This window comes from Xyrauchen texanus, chromosome 25, assembly GCF_025860055.1.
Source record: "Xyrauchen texanus isolate HMW12.3.18 chromosome 25, RBS_HiC_50CHRs, whole genome shotgun sequence".
NCBI lineage: Eukaryota > Metazoa > Chordata > Actinopteri > Cypriniformes > Catostomidae > Xyrauchen > Xyrauchen texanus.
In genome coordinates, this window is record NC_068300.1 from 15,492,284 (window position 1) to 15,509,306 (window position 17,023).

General features: G+C 37.6%; 1 protein-coding gene across 1 annotated transcript in view; it reads left to right on the top strand.

The window, feature by feature from the left end:
* Positions 1-256: 256 nt before the first annotated feature.
* The window catches only part of LOC127618968 (oxysterol-binding protein-related protein 2-like), a 28,928-nt gene continuing 12,161 nt past the window's right edge, over positions 257-17,023 (top strand). Inside the window, exons 1-8 of the mRNA XM_052091674.1 lie at positions 257-397; positions 5,860-5,966; positions 12,834-12,945; positions 13,032-13,107; positions 13,245-13,379; positions 14,573-14,670; positions 14,809-14,991; positions 15,283-15,390. Of these exons, the coding sequence (XP_051947634.1) occupies positions 5,930-5,966; positions 12,834-12,945; positions 13,032-13,107; positions 13,245-13,379; positions 14,573-14,670; positions 14,809-14,991; positions 15,283-15,390 (749 nt within the window). The 5' untranslated portion in view covers positions 257-397; positions 5,860-5,929. The remainder of the gene's footprint in view (positions 398-5,859; positions 5,967-12,833; positions 12,946-13,031; positions 13,108-13,244; positions 13,380-14,572; positions 14,671-14,808; positions 14,992-15,282; positions 15,391-17,023) is intronic.

Genomic DNA, 17,023 nt, shown 5'->3' on the forward strand with positions numbered 1-17,023 from the left:
ACAGCACGGAGCACTTTATATATTCAATTTCAATTTTCAAGTACTTTATTGGCATTATTGTGTTTACATACAATATTGCCAAAGCATTAATACACCAAACAGATAATGACAAGACAAATAATAATAAAAAATAGATATATCTCCACCGTAACCATGCCCATTCCAGAGGTTAATATTGTGCGTTCGCAGAGGGGTTGTCCTTTGACAACAGGCTACTTCTCCTGTCAATCAACCGTTATCCCGCCCCCTGCGCTTTGGAACCTTCCACAGCCCTCCAACCCCGTCTGTCCTCCCGTCCAGCCGAAATGTTTCCGCCCCTGTGTCAGTCTACCAAAACTGGGTGCTTGTTGTTTGTCCCACCGGAGAAAGAAGTGATCGAGCTTTACGTTAATAAAAGGTAAAGCAACACATGTATGTTATACAGCCTGTCGCGCGAGATTGAGACTACAAGGTGCGTTACTCTGCGCCGTGTGGTATGTTTTAATGCGGTTCAACGGGTTGTTAAGCAATATGCGTGTTATTGGCCAAGGCTAGCGGCTAACCGCGGGTCAAAACAGCTCGAGCCACATACTGCGTGCCTGCATCCACAGTGGATCTAGTTTTGGAGATGCCAAGCGAGTCAAGTTATTCATAGTGTCAGTTTGGTTTGTATATCTAACAGGGCACAACCTGAATGTCAGCTTGCCCTCATGCACAGATGTCTGGCTAGGCTAGTTGGCTAGGCTATGACATGCCAGTGTACCTGGCCAGTACACTGGCTAGTGTTTTGTTATATTCATAGGTGCGTGGTTACCGTGTTCATTTGGTCACGAAGTGAGCAATGAGATCTTTAAAGTGACTGATATGTTAATCTTGAGAAATATGTGGATTAATTGAATTCACTTCAAATGTGTTTCTTAATTTGCTGTTTTGTCTCCCATAATTGCAACACATGTTACTGTCGTAATACTACTGTTTAGTGAAAGTGTTTAACTTTTCAGACTGCAACATGCAAATTAATGTCTCAGTTTCAACTTCGATTTAATAGCAACAATAGCAATGTTTGAGATCCCTATTACTTCTTCTAAGCACCACTTTTGGGTATCCAGAAAACTTCACCAATTCTGAAAAGCAGATATTCATATGGTTGTCATAAAGTCACTGTAGAGCACAACAGTTCCCACCCACTTTTTGAGCAGTCTGGGGTTCCAGTATTTTTCCTCATTCAATTTTCCATAGATAGACAGACATAAAAGAGCCCTAAGCCTTGAACAAACCAACCAGCCCCAAGGTGAGTTACATTATAAACATAGATTTTAAGCATAAAAAAAATCTGACAACAGGTAAAGGAACAAGATTGTGTACTCACCGTCTTTAACAAGGGCATAAACTACAATACCATGAAGCATTGCGAATTACACAATTTAATAAAAAGACAATAGAAATATATAAAACTATTTATTTTAGGTTGCTGAATATAAGTATAGAAACAATATATCTTAGGTTTACTGCAAAATATTCAGATATCTATTAGGGATTGGCGTTTTGGTAATTTTGTCTACTCGAGGACAAGCGTCTTTGGCTGCTGCATTGTATTTTGTTGTTCCATTTTATTGATTTTTATCTTTAGCGTAATTACAGATTTTTCCTTTTGCAAATGGGTAAGCAAAAATTAAAATGGCTGTGGTCCTCCATTCACTGCCATTTAAGTTTACCCTGCTATGTGTCCACTTCCACTCTCCAATCCGGATATGTGAAAAGGGTCCATTGTGTCAGTCACAGTGCGTCCTTGAAGTGGGTGGTCGCTGCTGGTGGGCTTTATTGGCTGTGGTTCTCTGACTTGTGGATCTTTCTCAGCTGGACCATGGGTAGTGTAGTTGTCCACCTGGAATTCCACTACTAAACACGATTTTTAAACAATGAAGTTGAAATAATGTGGGCTGATGGTTTCAACAAAGGCATAAACCATTGATGAACAACCTCAGAGCTCAAGGTAGGCCTGTCTTTAAAGGTTTATAAGTTATTTTTGGAAATCAATTAATCTATGGAAAAAATAAATGGGATTTTTACTTCCGGAACCAGACTGTGGCGTTCTAAAGACATATAGTTTCATTTCCCAGTGAGCTGTAAGACTAGTTTTCTCACTTCACTGTTCCTATAACTGCCCATTAGGGGTGTCAAATTAAAATTCAAAATTTGAATATCGTTGAATTTAAGGAAAAAATGCACATTTGAATGCTAAAACTGTGCATTTTAATTTTGCATGTGTACTAGGGCTGCAACTAACAATTATTTTGATAATTGATTAATCTATCTATTATTAGTCAGATTATTTTACTATTCTGAAATTCACTGCAAAAAATACCATGTGTTTTGCCTTGTGCTACGGGCAGCTGTGGTTCAGGTGGTAGAGCGGGTCGGCCACTAATTGCAGGGTTGGTGGCCCATATGACTCCACATGCAGAATTGTCCATGGGCAAGACCACAAGTTGCTCCTAATGGCAGGCTAGTGCCTTCCATGGCAGCTCTGCTCTCATTGGTGTGTGAGTGTGTTAGTGTGTGAATGGGTGAATGAGTTCACGGTGTGAAGCGCTTTGAAAACTGCTACGGTTAAAAAAGCACTATAAGTGCAGACCATTTACCATTTTTAGGCAATTTGTAAAATTATTTAAAGATATTTAGACTTGCTTAAGAGAATCTATCTTAAATATAAGCATATTTTGTTTTATTATCAGTTTACTGATAATTTCCTTAACTTTAGCATTCAAGATTCAATGTCTCTTTGTTCCGATCCAAAGCCAGCAGTCTGTCACAACTGTCTCTTCACTTATTTAGGCTGAGCTACCTTGAATATGTTTAGATACAAAACAGCTAGGGCTACGTGCTGCTCAGCCAGCCCAGACGAGATGTTCTCTGAGGGCAGTTTACCACAAATTTGAATTTGATAGCTGTCAACATTTCAAGTGTCTGCTTTGCCTTTCCTAGTTCCAAATTATTTGCATAAATGTTCCCCTCTGTTAAATTGCCAATACTTTTTGAAACTGCCTTGTATTTTGTTGTTCAACAGTGGTATAAGTTGCAGTCTTAAGAGGAGCTTGAAATTTGATACTGCATTTTAAAGACTTATAATTTTTTCTGTTTGTGTGTGCTACTAGGACATTCGCGTCATTTATGTAAAGATACTAGTAGGGCTGCCCCCTACCAAAGATTTTCCTAGTCGACTAGTAGTTAGTTTAGTTAGTTTAAGCCATTAGTCTACTAGTTTTCGCATGTTTATGATATTTCTTTAATTACTTAAATATATTTGGGGGGGGGCATCAGAAAATGGTTTAAGTTCCAGGGCTGAGAAATAATTTTATAAGTAACATTTGCTAACTAAGGATGTGCACGAGTAGTCGAATATTTGTTCTGCAATAATTATTCGAATAGTAAAAATACTATTAGAATTTCGCAAAGATTTGCTTTGCTGGCCATATATACAGTGAGATGCATGTTAAATCCTGAACACACAAACTAAAACTCACAGTTATAACAGAATGCACTAGGTGATGCTGTTGAGTGTGGACACAATTTGATCACATTTGTTGAGCAAACGGTTCTGTCAGTATGTTCAGATGGACACCAGAAAGCGGGTTATTGGGATGTGGCTTACTGTGAGAAAGCTGGGTTCTTGTTTAAATGTACTGGATAAGCGGTGTACACTTTACTCTCATATATGTGTAGCTCATTTGAAAGCAACGTAATCCCAGCGACACTTCTAAACAACAAACATGGCATCTATGCTAGCTGAGGTAAGGGACATTCCATCATTTAAACTGGTGTGTATAAATGAGTATAGTTTACTGAGCTTGTGGATATTATTGATATTGAAAGGGTATCGTTCCAATGAGTCCAATCCAAATCCGATACTTTGTTAGTCATGTTCATTACTGTCAAGCTCAAAAAAATGATATAAAAGAACCATAAAAACACATTTACATTTATGCATTTGGCAGACGCTTTTATCCAAAGCAACTTACAGTGCACTTATTACAGGGACAATCCCCCCGTAGCAACCTGTAGTTAAGTGCCTTGCTCAAGGGCCCAACAGTGGCATCTTGTTGGTGCTGGGGCTTGAACCTCTGACCTTTTGGTCAGTAACCCTAAGCCTCAACCACTGAGCCACCACTGCCCAAAACACAATTAAAGTAGTTCATATTACTCGTGCATTTTATTCAAAGACACTTGAAGATGTGCTCTCTGAATCACTAACATCTGTGCTTATATTAAATGCACGTGCAGCTCCAACGCGTCTGTGAATGGCACCGCTCTGTTTACACACCCACACGCGCTGCTATTTTTAGCCTTCACGCGGTGAGCAATATTTGAGCACTACTCACGAACAACATCTCAGATATAGATGCTCAATAGTTCGGTTCGCTTATAATATGCATTTAGAGACCGTTTAAATGACACTGTGTTGAACACCGGTCTATTATTGTAGATGACACATAACAAAACGATCCATGACTGGTCGTTTACATGTCTCTGTCGCTTCACATCCAAGCAGGTGATTCTCAGCAACCTCAAGAAACAAATCAGTTAAACGGGAAAATGTATGGGCCGATGACGATAATTGAAAAATTCTGAATATCGGCAATATATCGGTCGACCCTTATTTTTTTGCAAGAATTGTTTACATTGATTGAATATTCATTTTCAGCAAGAATTGTATTCATATATAAACTTGTGCATTATTTTCTTTGTTGAATTGCTTTGGGAAGATCTTGAGTTTCTTCTGGAGAATTTATTATAATAATAATTTTTTTAGTCATAAAAGTTGCGTCACCATAAAAAAAAATACAAACTTCTAATTATATTCAAAACAAACATGCATTATGTCCTGTGTTGTTTTGTTGACAATATTTAAACAAGCAATGCTTGAAAACAAAAAAGTATACAATGAAAGCATTTAAGCTCATGCAAAATGAAGAAAAAGAAACTGCTAATGAATTAGACTGGCACAGTTAACGTACAGGACAAATATAAACACTCGACATATAATATTTATCATGTTTATATTGTATCAAGTTTTTGTTGCGAAAAACAGGCATATTCACATGCTCAGTAAACTATACTCATTTATACACACCAGTTTAAATGATGGAATGTCCCTTACCTCAGATAGCATAGACTTTCTCTGATGTCATGTTTGTTGTTTAGAAGTGTCGCTGGAATTACGTTGCTTCGGGGGACGCTGCTTTCAAACGAGCTACACATATATGAGTGTAAAGTGTACACCGCTTATCTTGTACATTTAAACAGGACCCCAGCTTTCTCGCAGTAAGCCCATCTGAACGTACTGACAGAACCAGTCAACAAATGTGATAAAATTGTGTCCACACTCAACAGCGCCACCCAGTGCATTCTGTTATAACTGCCAGTTTTAGTTTGTGTGTTCAGGATTTAACATGCATCTCACTGTATATATGGCCGGCAAAGCATTAAGGCATTAAGCCCACATATTAAAGCGATACAGTAAGTTTCTATAATGACCCTTTGATGCTCTCTCTCTCTCTCTCTCTCTCTTTCTCTCTCTCTCTCTCTCTCTCTGATTTGCTATGGGCTTCCATTTGCCATTTTAGGATTAGCTTGGTCGGACACTCATTAGATGGTTTTGCCAAGCACAGCTGTTTAAGGACTGCAGTGAGGTGATTGTGTGATTGGATTCGTTCTGTATGTTGCATAAGGGGGTAGAGGGAGTGTGGACCAGCATAGGCATATTAGTCTCCTTTACTTTAACGATTATGGCACCCAGCTGTAGGTCTTGATCTTTAATTATCAAACATTCAACCTAAACAAAAAATATCTCAGCTGTTGGTTCTCTGGTTTGATTTACAGAACGCATTCAGGCTCCCGTCTTTGAGAAACGATGCCTTCTGATTGACATCAACAGCACTAACTGTCCATAATGAACAGCGAAGAAGAGTTCTATGATGCTGAGACAGGTACGTAATGAAGATTAAGTTAATATGATGTAAATAAAGACGAGTGTAAGTTACTCTCTTACAATAGAGCACAACAGTCATGGTTCGTAAGTTAAAATGGCATTCATTTTCTCCATAGACTATTTTTAAACTATAATTTATAAACCTTTAAAGGCAGACCTAATATGAGCTCTGAGGTTGTTAATCGATTAACTATATTTTTGTTGAAGCCATCAGTCCACATTATTTCAAGTTAATTAAAAAGAAAATATTGTCTTAAAGCATTTTTGCCTCAAATCAAAGCTTGTAATATTGTGATTCACTTCAAAGCTGCGTTGCTTTGGTTTGGTTCGGTTCATGGTGCTTTTTCTTTTTTTAGTAATGGGAAAAATATTTCAATTTTTTTTCCATTGCTGCAGTATTTAGCATGTATACTATGCATACTATGCAAATGATAAATAATTATTTTTGATGATAGATAACTAGATAACAAGATGATAACTGAATGGCTCATTGAGTTAAACACACACTGGTGGCCAGAATTTTGGAATAATGTACATGTTTTGAAAGTTTCGGTACGAAACTGGTACTTTAATAGACCAAAGTGGCATTCAACTGATCACAAAGTGTAGTCAGGACATTACTGATATAAAAAACAGCACCAGCGCTATTTGAAAAAAGTCCATTTTGATCCTAGACAGGCCCCATTTCCAGCAGCCATCACTCCAACACCTTTTCCTTGAGTAACCATGCTAAATTGCTAATTTGGTACTAGAAAATCACTTGACATTATATCAAATAGGGCTGCCCCCGACCAAAGATTTTCCTAGTTGAACAGTCTTTAGTTTAAGCCATTAGTCGACTAGTAGCATGTTTATGATATTCATTTAATTACTTAAATATAAATTTTTGAGGGGCATAAAATAGTTTAAGGTCCAGGACTGAGAAAGAATGTTATAAATAGGGCTGAATTGATTAGTCAACGTTATCGACAACGTCGACATATAAAATTGTCGACAAAAATTTTCGTTGGCGAATAGTTGTTTGATCTCATTTAACGTAACATGAGATCACATTAAACTTTAATGATGAAAGCAGCACTGCAGCTCGCACCTGACTTAGGACAGGAAGAATTACACAGCTCACAGTCCAGATGCACTCTAAACTTTCCAAACAGCTTCAGGTGATGTAGATCACAAAGTATGAGGGAATTATAATGTAAAAATAGTACTTAAAGTAAGTAAATACAGAAGCACTCATGTTGTGGAATAAGTGGAGCTGGAGCTGCCGCTCTACTGAAGCAAAACTTGCGTGTCGAGCTCTTTTAAAGGAATCTCCCCGGTGTTACATCTTAAATGCAGTTATATTTAATAGCTTTATTAAAGTCAAGTCAATTTGATTTGTATAGCGCCTTTCACAACACACATCGTTTCAAAGCAGCTTTACAGAAGATCAGGCATTTAACAGAAGATAAATCTGTAATGTCTATAATGTCAATGAATCATCATTGTGTAATTATATGAAATAAAATTGTTAATCTTGTTTAAAAATAAGTAATTAAATAATAATTGTATTTATAATCCCAGTGAGCAAGCCGAAGAACACAAAACTCAAATGTTGGTTAATGGGAGAAAAATAACCTTGGGAGAAACCAGACTCACTGTGGGGGTCAGTTCCCCTCTGGCTAACATCATGAATATAATGCCAGTATTACTTAAGTATAGCTCAAGTCATAGTTTAAAATGATTAAATTAAGTAAGCGTTAAGGGTCAGTGTTTAAACAAAGATTTTGGATGAACTGTAAGATTAATGACTAATCTCTTTGAAGTCCATCCTGGATTAACTGCACAAGTTCACATAGATACAATTGTCCTTGTTAGTTGGCTGTTGAAGGGTTTTGCTGGCAATTAATTGATAGTCAATTTATTCCATTTCAAGAGTGAAATCCATCATTAGACCGAGGTGATGCAGGCAGAGATCAGTAAGGTGAGGATCTACCTCTTTTTGTGGTTTTTGATATTCTAGGAACTATTCAAGTTCAAATAATATGGAAGCAGATCATGTAAATAACTGCAAAACTGCCATTTTTCTGTGTGGTCAGTGCCTCTTCTATGAGTTGCACGAATGTCCTTATTTAAAGAGGAGGGACTGAAACTGCATCCGGCTGATGCACACTCTGTCGAGGGGACGCTCGCCCCCTCACACGCGCTCGCTGCAACTAGATTATAACGTGACTAATTTAATCATAATATATGTCACTGAGCATTTCTTATTGTGAAGAAAATTGTCAATACACAGCTTTATTAATATGAGAGAGTTTTTTGGTGGGTTAAAGATGAATTGACGTGAACACAAAGGTGGGAGAGAGTAGTCTTTGCTCCATTATTATACACTGCAACAAAATATGTTTTTGTTTTGGCTTTTTTTCCAATGTAAATATCTAAAACTCATTTAAAACAATGTACATTTACTTTAGAAGCTATACTGCAGAAGAAAAAATTGTTATCTGAGAATGTTGAATATAATATAAAAAATAAGATGCATTCACCTGACAAGCAGCATATAAGATATTTATACTTGCTTTAAGAGAATGGTTCTTGAATATACATTTTGTCTCACACTCGCAGAAGTACACTTATACAAAATACACTTATATTTAAGATACATTCTCTTAAAGCAAGGGTAAATATGTAGCTTCTCAATTAAATGTTTTAAGGATTTTTTGAAATTTTGAAATGGAAAACAAGAATTTTTTATTTTTTTTTACTGAATCAAACTTGTAAAAATGTATTTTCCCCGCTTTAATCCAGTGATTGTCAATTAGATGTATTTTAAAAAGATGATTTTGTCCTCTTTATTGTTAGTAGTCACGTTTAATACAACCTTTTAAGTTGGGGACACAAGCTGAATAATCGGTTAAGAGCTAATGATTAATCGTTGCAATAAATGCCGAATAGTCGTTCTAATAATCATTAGATTAATCCATTATCAAAATAATTGTTAGTTGCAGCCCTAGTTATAAGTAACATTGCTAACACGGTTCTACATTACAGAGAAATATTAAACCGTAAATATGAGACTTTAAAATATAAATTTGACTAGCGTAGCACGAAGCGAGCCACCGTGACACCGGCAAAAGTGGTAATGAGTCAGAATAACCTGCAGGGAGACTGTTTGAACATTTTGTTAATTAATAGAGAGAACTGCACATTAGGGTTGTGCCGACAGATGATTATCTCAGGGATTGACGATGGTCTGAGTGATCGCCAATAGCTGATCCCTTTGACCATATCAAGATGATATTTGGCTCATTTTCCCATGTATTAAATTATTATTATTATTAGGCTATTATTAATATCAAATTAATATGACAAAAAATTTGCCCATAGACACACAGACACATGCTTAAAATACTAAGAACGGATGACAAAAATGCGTCTATGCACGTATTTGTATGTTTGGAGGCATGCAGTCTTATTGTACACATGCATGTAAAAGGTTCTCACTTTTTCTTTGTTCCGGTCTTCTGATTTTTGTTGCAAGAATAGTATCATCTATGAGTGCTGTAAATGACCTCAGACATCTCAGCTCAGGAAGTGCTTTGAGTGTAATTTGCTTTATTTCCACAGAGCAGCTCTTCAGCTTGTAAAATGATACAAAATATATCAAATAGTACAAAAACACATTCACCTCGAACCATGGTTTATATATACTCAGGGATTATTATCATCATTATAATTAGTATTTTTACATTTTTTATATATATATATATATATATATATAAATGTAAAAATACTAATTATAATGATATATATATAAGGGCTGTTGATTTAACGCGTTAATTCAGTGCGATTTAATTTGACTAAAAATAACGTGTAAAAAAAAATTAATGCCATTAATCACAATGCCCCTATGACACGTAATATGGAAGATTTCTGAGAAACGCAAGCTTTTAGTACCACCTGTTTACTTCAGATGGCAGTAAGTGAAAGAAAGTGAAGAAAAACACCCTTGAGCAGCAGAACAACACAAACATGCGTTACGTTCTTGCGTTCAAAACACTTGGAGTGCAAATCCGAACTAATGGATCTCAAGATGTGTTCTAAGTATTAAACTATATTTAACTTGACACAGTGACCTAAAAATGTTATATTTATGATGCAATGCATCCAAGACACTACACAAGCATATATATATAATTTGTAAATATTTAAAGTTAACTATGTATAATTATATATTGATATAAATATGTATAATCATTATACAGTGAGGAAAATAAGTATTTGAACACCCTGCTATTTTGCAAGTTCTCCCACTTAGAAATCATGGAGGGGTCTGAAATTGTCATTGTAGGTGCATGTCCACTGTAAGAGACATAATCTAAAAAAAAAATCCAGAAATCACAATGTATGATTTTTTAACTATTTATTTGTATGATACAGCTGCAAATAAGTATTTGAACACCTGAGAAAATCAATGTTAATATTTGGTACAGTAGCCTTTGTTTGCAATTACAGAGGTCAAACGTTTCCTGTAGTTTTTCCACCAGGTTTGCACACACTGCAGGAGGGATTTTGGCCCACTCCTCCACACAGATCTTCTCTAGATCAGTCAGGTTTCTGGGCTGTCGCTGAGAAACACGGAGTTTGAGCTCCCTCTAAAGATTCTCTATTGGGTTTAGGTCTAGAGACTGGCTAGGCCACGCCAGAACCTTGATATGCTTCTTACAGAGCCACTCCTTGGTTATCCTGGCTGTGTGCTTCGGGTATTTGTCATGTTGGAAGACCCAGCCTCGACCCATCTTCAATGCTCTAACTGAGGGAAGGAGGTTGTTCCCCAAATCTCGCAATACATGGCCCCAGTCATCCTCTCCTTAATACAGTGCAGTCAGCCCTGTCCCATGTGCAGAAAAACACCCCCAAAGCATGATGCTACCACCCCCATGCTTCACAGTAGGGATGGTGTTCTTGGGATGGTACTCATCATTCTTCTTCCTCCAAACACGGTTAGTGGAATTATGACCAAAAAGTTCTATTTTGGTCTCATCTGACCACATGACTTTCTCCCATGACTCCTCTGGATCATCCAAATGGTCATTGGCAAACTTAAGACGGGCCTTGACATGTGCTGGTTTAAGCAGGGGAACCTTCCGTGCCATGCATGATTTCAAACCATGACGTCTTAGTGTATTACCAACAGTAACCTTGGAAACGGTGGTCCCAGCTCTTTTCAGGTCATTGACCAGCTCCTCCCGTGTAGTTCTGGGCTGATTTCTCACCTTTCTTAGGATCATTGAGACCCCACGAGGTGAGATCTTGCATGGAGCCCCAGTCCGAGGGAGATTGACAGTCATGTTTAGCTTCTTCCATTTTCTAATGATTGCTCCAACAGTGGACCTTTTTTCACCAAGCTGCTTGGCAATTTCCCGTAGCCCTTTCCAGCCTTGTGGAGGTGTACAATTTTGTCTCTAGTGTCTTTGGACAGCTCTTTGGTCTTGGCCATGTTAGTAGTTGGATTCTTACTGATTGTATGGGGTGGACAGGTGTCTTTATGCAGCTAACGACCTCAAACAGGTGCATCTAATTTAGGATAATAAATGGAGTGGAGGTGGACATTTTAAAGGCAGACTAAAAGGTCTTTGAGGGTCAGAATTCTAGCTGATAGACAGGTGTTCAAATACGTATTTGCAGCTGTATCATACAAATAAATAGTTAAAAAATCATACATTGTGATTTCTGGATTTTTTTTTTAGATTATGTCTCTCACAGTGGACATGCACCTACGATGACAATTTCAGACCTCTCCATGATTTCCAAGTGGGAGAACTTGCAAAATAGCAGGGTGTTCAAATACTTATTTTCCTCACTGTATATTGAATTATTGTTTTATGAGGGGCTTTCTCAGCAAATATTTGTCGATTAATTAATCGGGACTCCATGTAATTAATTTGATAAAAAATTGTAATCGATTGACAGCCCTAATAAATAAATATATATTGTGTAGAGGAGAACAAAATGAATTTATTCACACAAATGATGTATTGGTGGAGAGGAGAGTGGAGTGATAGAGCTAATTAATTAATGGAGATTATTAATAGAATAGACGCCTCACTTGTCCTCAGCTGACAGCTTCAATGAATTCTACCAGCTCAACACCAGTTTCTCGTACAACAGTACAGATACGATTAAGGGGTGCAGCAGGCCTTATGGGAAGAATTGCAAAGAAAAAGCCACTTTTGAAACAGAAAAACAAAAAGAAAAGTTTAGAGTTGGCAAAGAAACACAGACATTGGACAGCAGATAATTGGAAAAGAGTGTTATGGATCTGAACCCCATTGAGCTTTTGTAGGATCAGCTAGACTGTAAGGTGTGTGAGAAGTGCCCGACAAGACAGCCACATTCATGGCAAGTACTACAGGAAGTGTGGGGTAAAATGTCACCTGAGTATCTGGACAAACTGACAGCTAGAATGCCAAGGATCTGCAAAGCTGTCATTGCCGTAATTGGAGGATTTTTTGATGACAACTCTTTGAAGTAGTAAAAAAAAAAAAAAAAAACGTTTTTTCAAATTGTAATAGAAATATTTCACATTATTAATGTCCTGACTATACATTGTGATCAGATGAATGCCACTTCGGTGAATAAAAGTACAAATTTCTTTCCATAAGGGCAAAATCTGTACATTATTCCAAACTTTTGGCTGATAAGGTCATTTGAAATCTTTGTAGCATACACATTTTTTTAATGTTTATCGTGGAATAATGCCTACTGTTTATTTAATTTTTTTTAAGAGAGTAGGCAGTATGCAGTGTATAACGTGCAGTGTTCAGGAGGAGATTCCAAATACAATCATTCTCTTTAATGGTCAAATCTATCCTTCTGTCTCAAGGTTTTGAATCGGACGACTCATGTGAAGTCAGCTTTAAAGATGCCTGCGTCTACACGAACAAGCAGACGGCAAATGGCAAAGTGCTGTCTGAGAATGGAGTATGGCAGAGACGGTAAGGTGACCGAATAATTATTAATAATATCATAAAATAAAAATATCATTAATATATTTGTAATATGTTTTTTTCTTTGTGTTCAGAACTACTCTGCCAGCACCCATGTTCTCCAGGAATGACTTCAGTGTGTGGGGCTTCCTGAAGAAATGCATTGGAATGGTTAGTGCACGAAATAAGCTTTTTGTAAATGGCATCTTATTGAGAGTGCACAGTGACAAAAGAGACATATAATTTAGATTGTCCACCTGCCAAGAAATTTAGTTTATCTTCTCTCTGGGAATCCTTTATCTTTATAGGAGCTGTCCAAGATAACAATGCCAATTGTTTTCAACGAACCGCTGAGCTTCTTGCAGAGAATTACGGAGTATATGGAACATACGTACCTCATCCATAAAGCTTGTACACTTTCAGACTCTATAGAGCGTATGCAGGTTCGTGCCTCATTTAAATATGTCTCTCACATGTCTACATGCAGTATACACTCAATTAGCACTTTAATAGGAACACCTGTACACCTACTTATTCATGCGATTATCTAATCAGCCAATCAAGTGGCAGCAGTGTAATGCATAGAATCATGCAGGGATGGGTCAGGATTTTCAGTTAATGTTCTCATCAACCATCGGAATGGGGAAAAATGCTGTCTCAATGATTTTGACAGTGGCATGATAGTTTGTGCCAGACAGGCTGTTTTGAGTATTTCTGTAATTGCTGATCACCAGGGATTTTTACACACTACAGTCTCTAGAGTTTACTCAGAATAGTGCCAGAAACAAAAACAATCCAGTGAGCAGCAGTTCTGCAGACAGAAACACCTCGTTGATGAGAGAGGTCAACTGAGAATGGTCAGACTGGTTCGAGCTGACAGAAAGGCTACGTTAACTCAGATAACCACTCTGTACAATTGTAGTGGGCAGAATAGCGTCTCCGAATGCACGACATGTCAAACTTTGAGGAGGATGGGCTACTACAGCAGAAGACCACGTGGTTTCAGCCAAGAACAGAAAGCTGAGTCTTCTGTGGGCACAGGTTCACCAAAACTGGACAGTTAAAGACTGGAAAAATGTAGCCTGGTCTGATGAAACTCAATTTCTGCGAGGCACACAGATGGTTGGATCAGAATTTGGTGCCAACAGCATGAATTCATTGAACCAACCTGCCTTGTGTCAACTCAACAGTCCAGGCTAGTGGTGGTGTTGTAATGGTTTAGGGAATGTTTTGGGCCCATTACAATCAATCATTGAATGCTACAGCCTGTTTGAGGATTGATGGACCATGTGCATCCCTTCATATAGCTACAATTTACAGTTTTCTTCTGTGGCCTCCCCAGTCACTGGATCTAAATCCAATAGAACACCTTTGGGATGTGGTAGAATGGTAGATTCACAGCAGGAATGTGCGGCTGACAAATCTGCAGAAATTGCATGATGTAAACATGGACCAAAATCTCAGAGGAATGTCTCCAACATCTTGTGGAATCCATGCCACGTAGAATTGAGGCTGTTTTGAGAGCAAAGGGAGGCCCTACCTTGTATTAGTATAGTGTTCCTAATAAAGTGCTCAGTGAGAGTATATGAGATTCAAATATCAAATGCTAATTTGCCCATTGCTTCTCATTTGTCAGCTTGTTGCTGCATTCGCTGTTTCTGCTGTTGCATCACAATGGGACAGAACTGGAAAACCTTTTAACCCTTTATTAGGAGAGACCTATGAACTCACAAGGTAATGCATTCAGAGACAATGGCTGACTGTGCATTTGTTTACAATTTGGTTAAAAACACTACTAAACCACATTTTATGTAAATATGAATTTGCACCAAGTCATTTGTTTAGCCACTGAGCGGATATCTCTGTGTTTAGGAAGGATGAGGGTTATCGAATTATCTCAGAACAGGTAAGTCACCATCCGCCAATCAGCACCTTCTACGCAGAGTCACTCAATCAGGACTTCACATTTCAAGGCTCCATCTACCCTAAACTGAAATTCTGGGGAAAGAGTGTGGAGGCAGAACCTAAAGGCACCATGACACTTGAGCTGTCCAAGTGAGTTTAATTTATGTGACATTACTTAGCACAGTGTGCTCATTTTTGATTAAGTTTAAGAGACACTGATACCCTTACACAATTGGACCCTTGAGCAATTTTCAAAGCTGTAGGTTGTTCTTGGGGGACTTTATGTGCCCCAAGTTGCTTTGGAAAAACAGCAGCTGCTAAATCTGTAGCATCGTGGAATATCCACTCATTATTGCACGTGGTATTACAACTTGATTTATGTGAGTATGGAAAAGATTTTAGGCATGAATTATGTATGAAGTCACTAATCTTTTCTTGCAGGCACAGAGAGGCTTACACATGGACAAATCCAATGTGTTGTGTGCATAATGTTATCCTGGGTAAACTGTGGATTGAGCAGTATGGAACAGTGGAAATCGTCAACCACAGGTATTGCATCTCTTTCTTTCTTTCCTATCTGTTGACCTGTATTTTCACTCTATAATGTTTTCCAGCATTCATAGTTAACTCTTGTTTTCCTTCGTGAATATCATGGAGATTTCAGGGTCATATTTTACCACAAAAACAAAAGGAAAACAAAATAAACATTTGGATAAAGTAAAAGACTGTTTTGAAGATCATTACGATTTTCGCATGTGACGTGCTTAAATGTTCCCCCTAAATTCTCATTGCTGTAATACCAAAATATGCACTGTCTGGCCCCAAAAAAGTTGTATACTCTAATATTTAGTTGGACCACATTTCGCTTTGATTACGCTGCACATTCTTTGTGGTATTGTTTCGACAACCTTATGCAATGTCACAACCTTTATTTCCATGTAGAGTTGCATTAATCTTTGGCTGAGCTCTTGTATTGACTGGAGAGTTGAACCACTCTGTAAGGTCTTCCCCAGCACATCCTAAAGACTGGGGTTAAGGTCAGGACACTCTGGTGGCCAATTCATGTATGAAAATGATTCCTTATGCTCCCTGATGGGATAACCTGGTAATTCAGTACATTCAGGTAATCAGCTTACTTAATTTTATTGCTCATAACGTTGCTGAGCCTAGACCTGACCAATTGAAGCAACCCCAGATCATAACACTGCCTACAGAGGCTTGTACAGTGGGCACTATGCATGACTGGTGCATCTCTTCATGCACTTTCCTTCTTACCCTGATGCACCATCACCTTGGAATCTGGTAAATCTGGACTCATCAGATCACATGACCATTTTCCATTGCTCCACAGTCCAATATTTATGATCCCTAGCAAATTGAAGTCATTTTTTCCAATTAGTCTCAGCTACAAGTGGCTTTCTTGTGGCCACACAGATGTTTAGTCCCAATCCTGTAAATTCTTGTTGCATTGTGCATGTGAAAATTCTCTTACTTTCACTATTAAACAAAGATGTGAGTTCTACTGTCAATTTTTCACAATGTGACTTCAAGCATTTTAGTGATCTCTGATCACGATCATTCGAGATTTTTTCCGACTACATCTCTTCTGCGTAGCTGACGGGTAACCACTATCCTTCCACATTTGTCCAGTGATTTCAGCAATCTGCTTATTGTTTTCTTTGCTTGATGCAGGCCAGTAATTTGCCCCTTCTGAAACACAGTAACATCTTTTTCACGACCACAGGATACATTTTCTGACATGGTTGTTTAAGAAATGTGAAGCTTCAATATGCATCAACATATTTAACATATTTATCAATGCAATAATAATCCAATCATAGACACTTGTAAGTACCTGCTTATTTAAATCTAAACGGCCACTTTTTTTCAATTTTGGGCCTGACAGTGTACGTTGCAATACTAATAATGAAAATAATCCTGTCCTGATGAATTTGTTTTTTTTTAAATAAGCAAATTCAGTTAAATTCAAGTGCAAGAAATACTTCCATAATGTATACTTCCAAGTGTACTTCAGACATATATTTATAATTAAAATGACATAAAATTTCACATTACAGTCATGAGTGTAACATTATTTTGCATTTCAGAAGCAGGGTTCGTACAAGGTGCTTGACGTGCTTGACGTACTTGAATTTGGCTTTTTCAAATTTAAGTCCTGGAA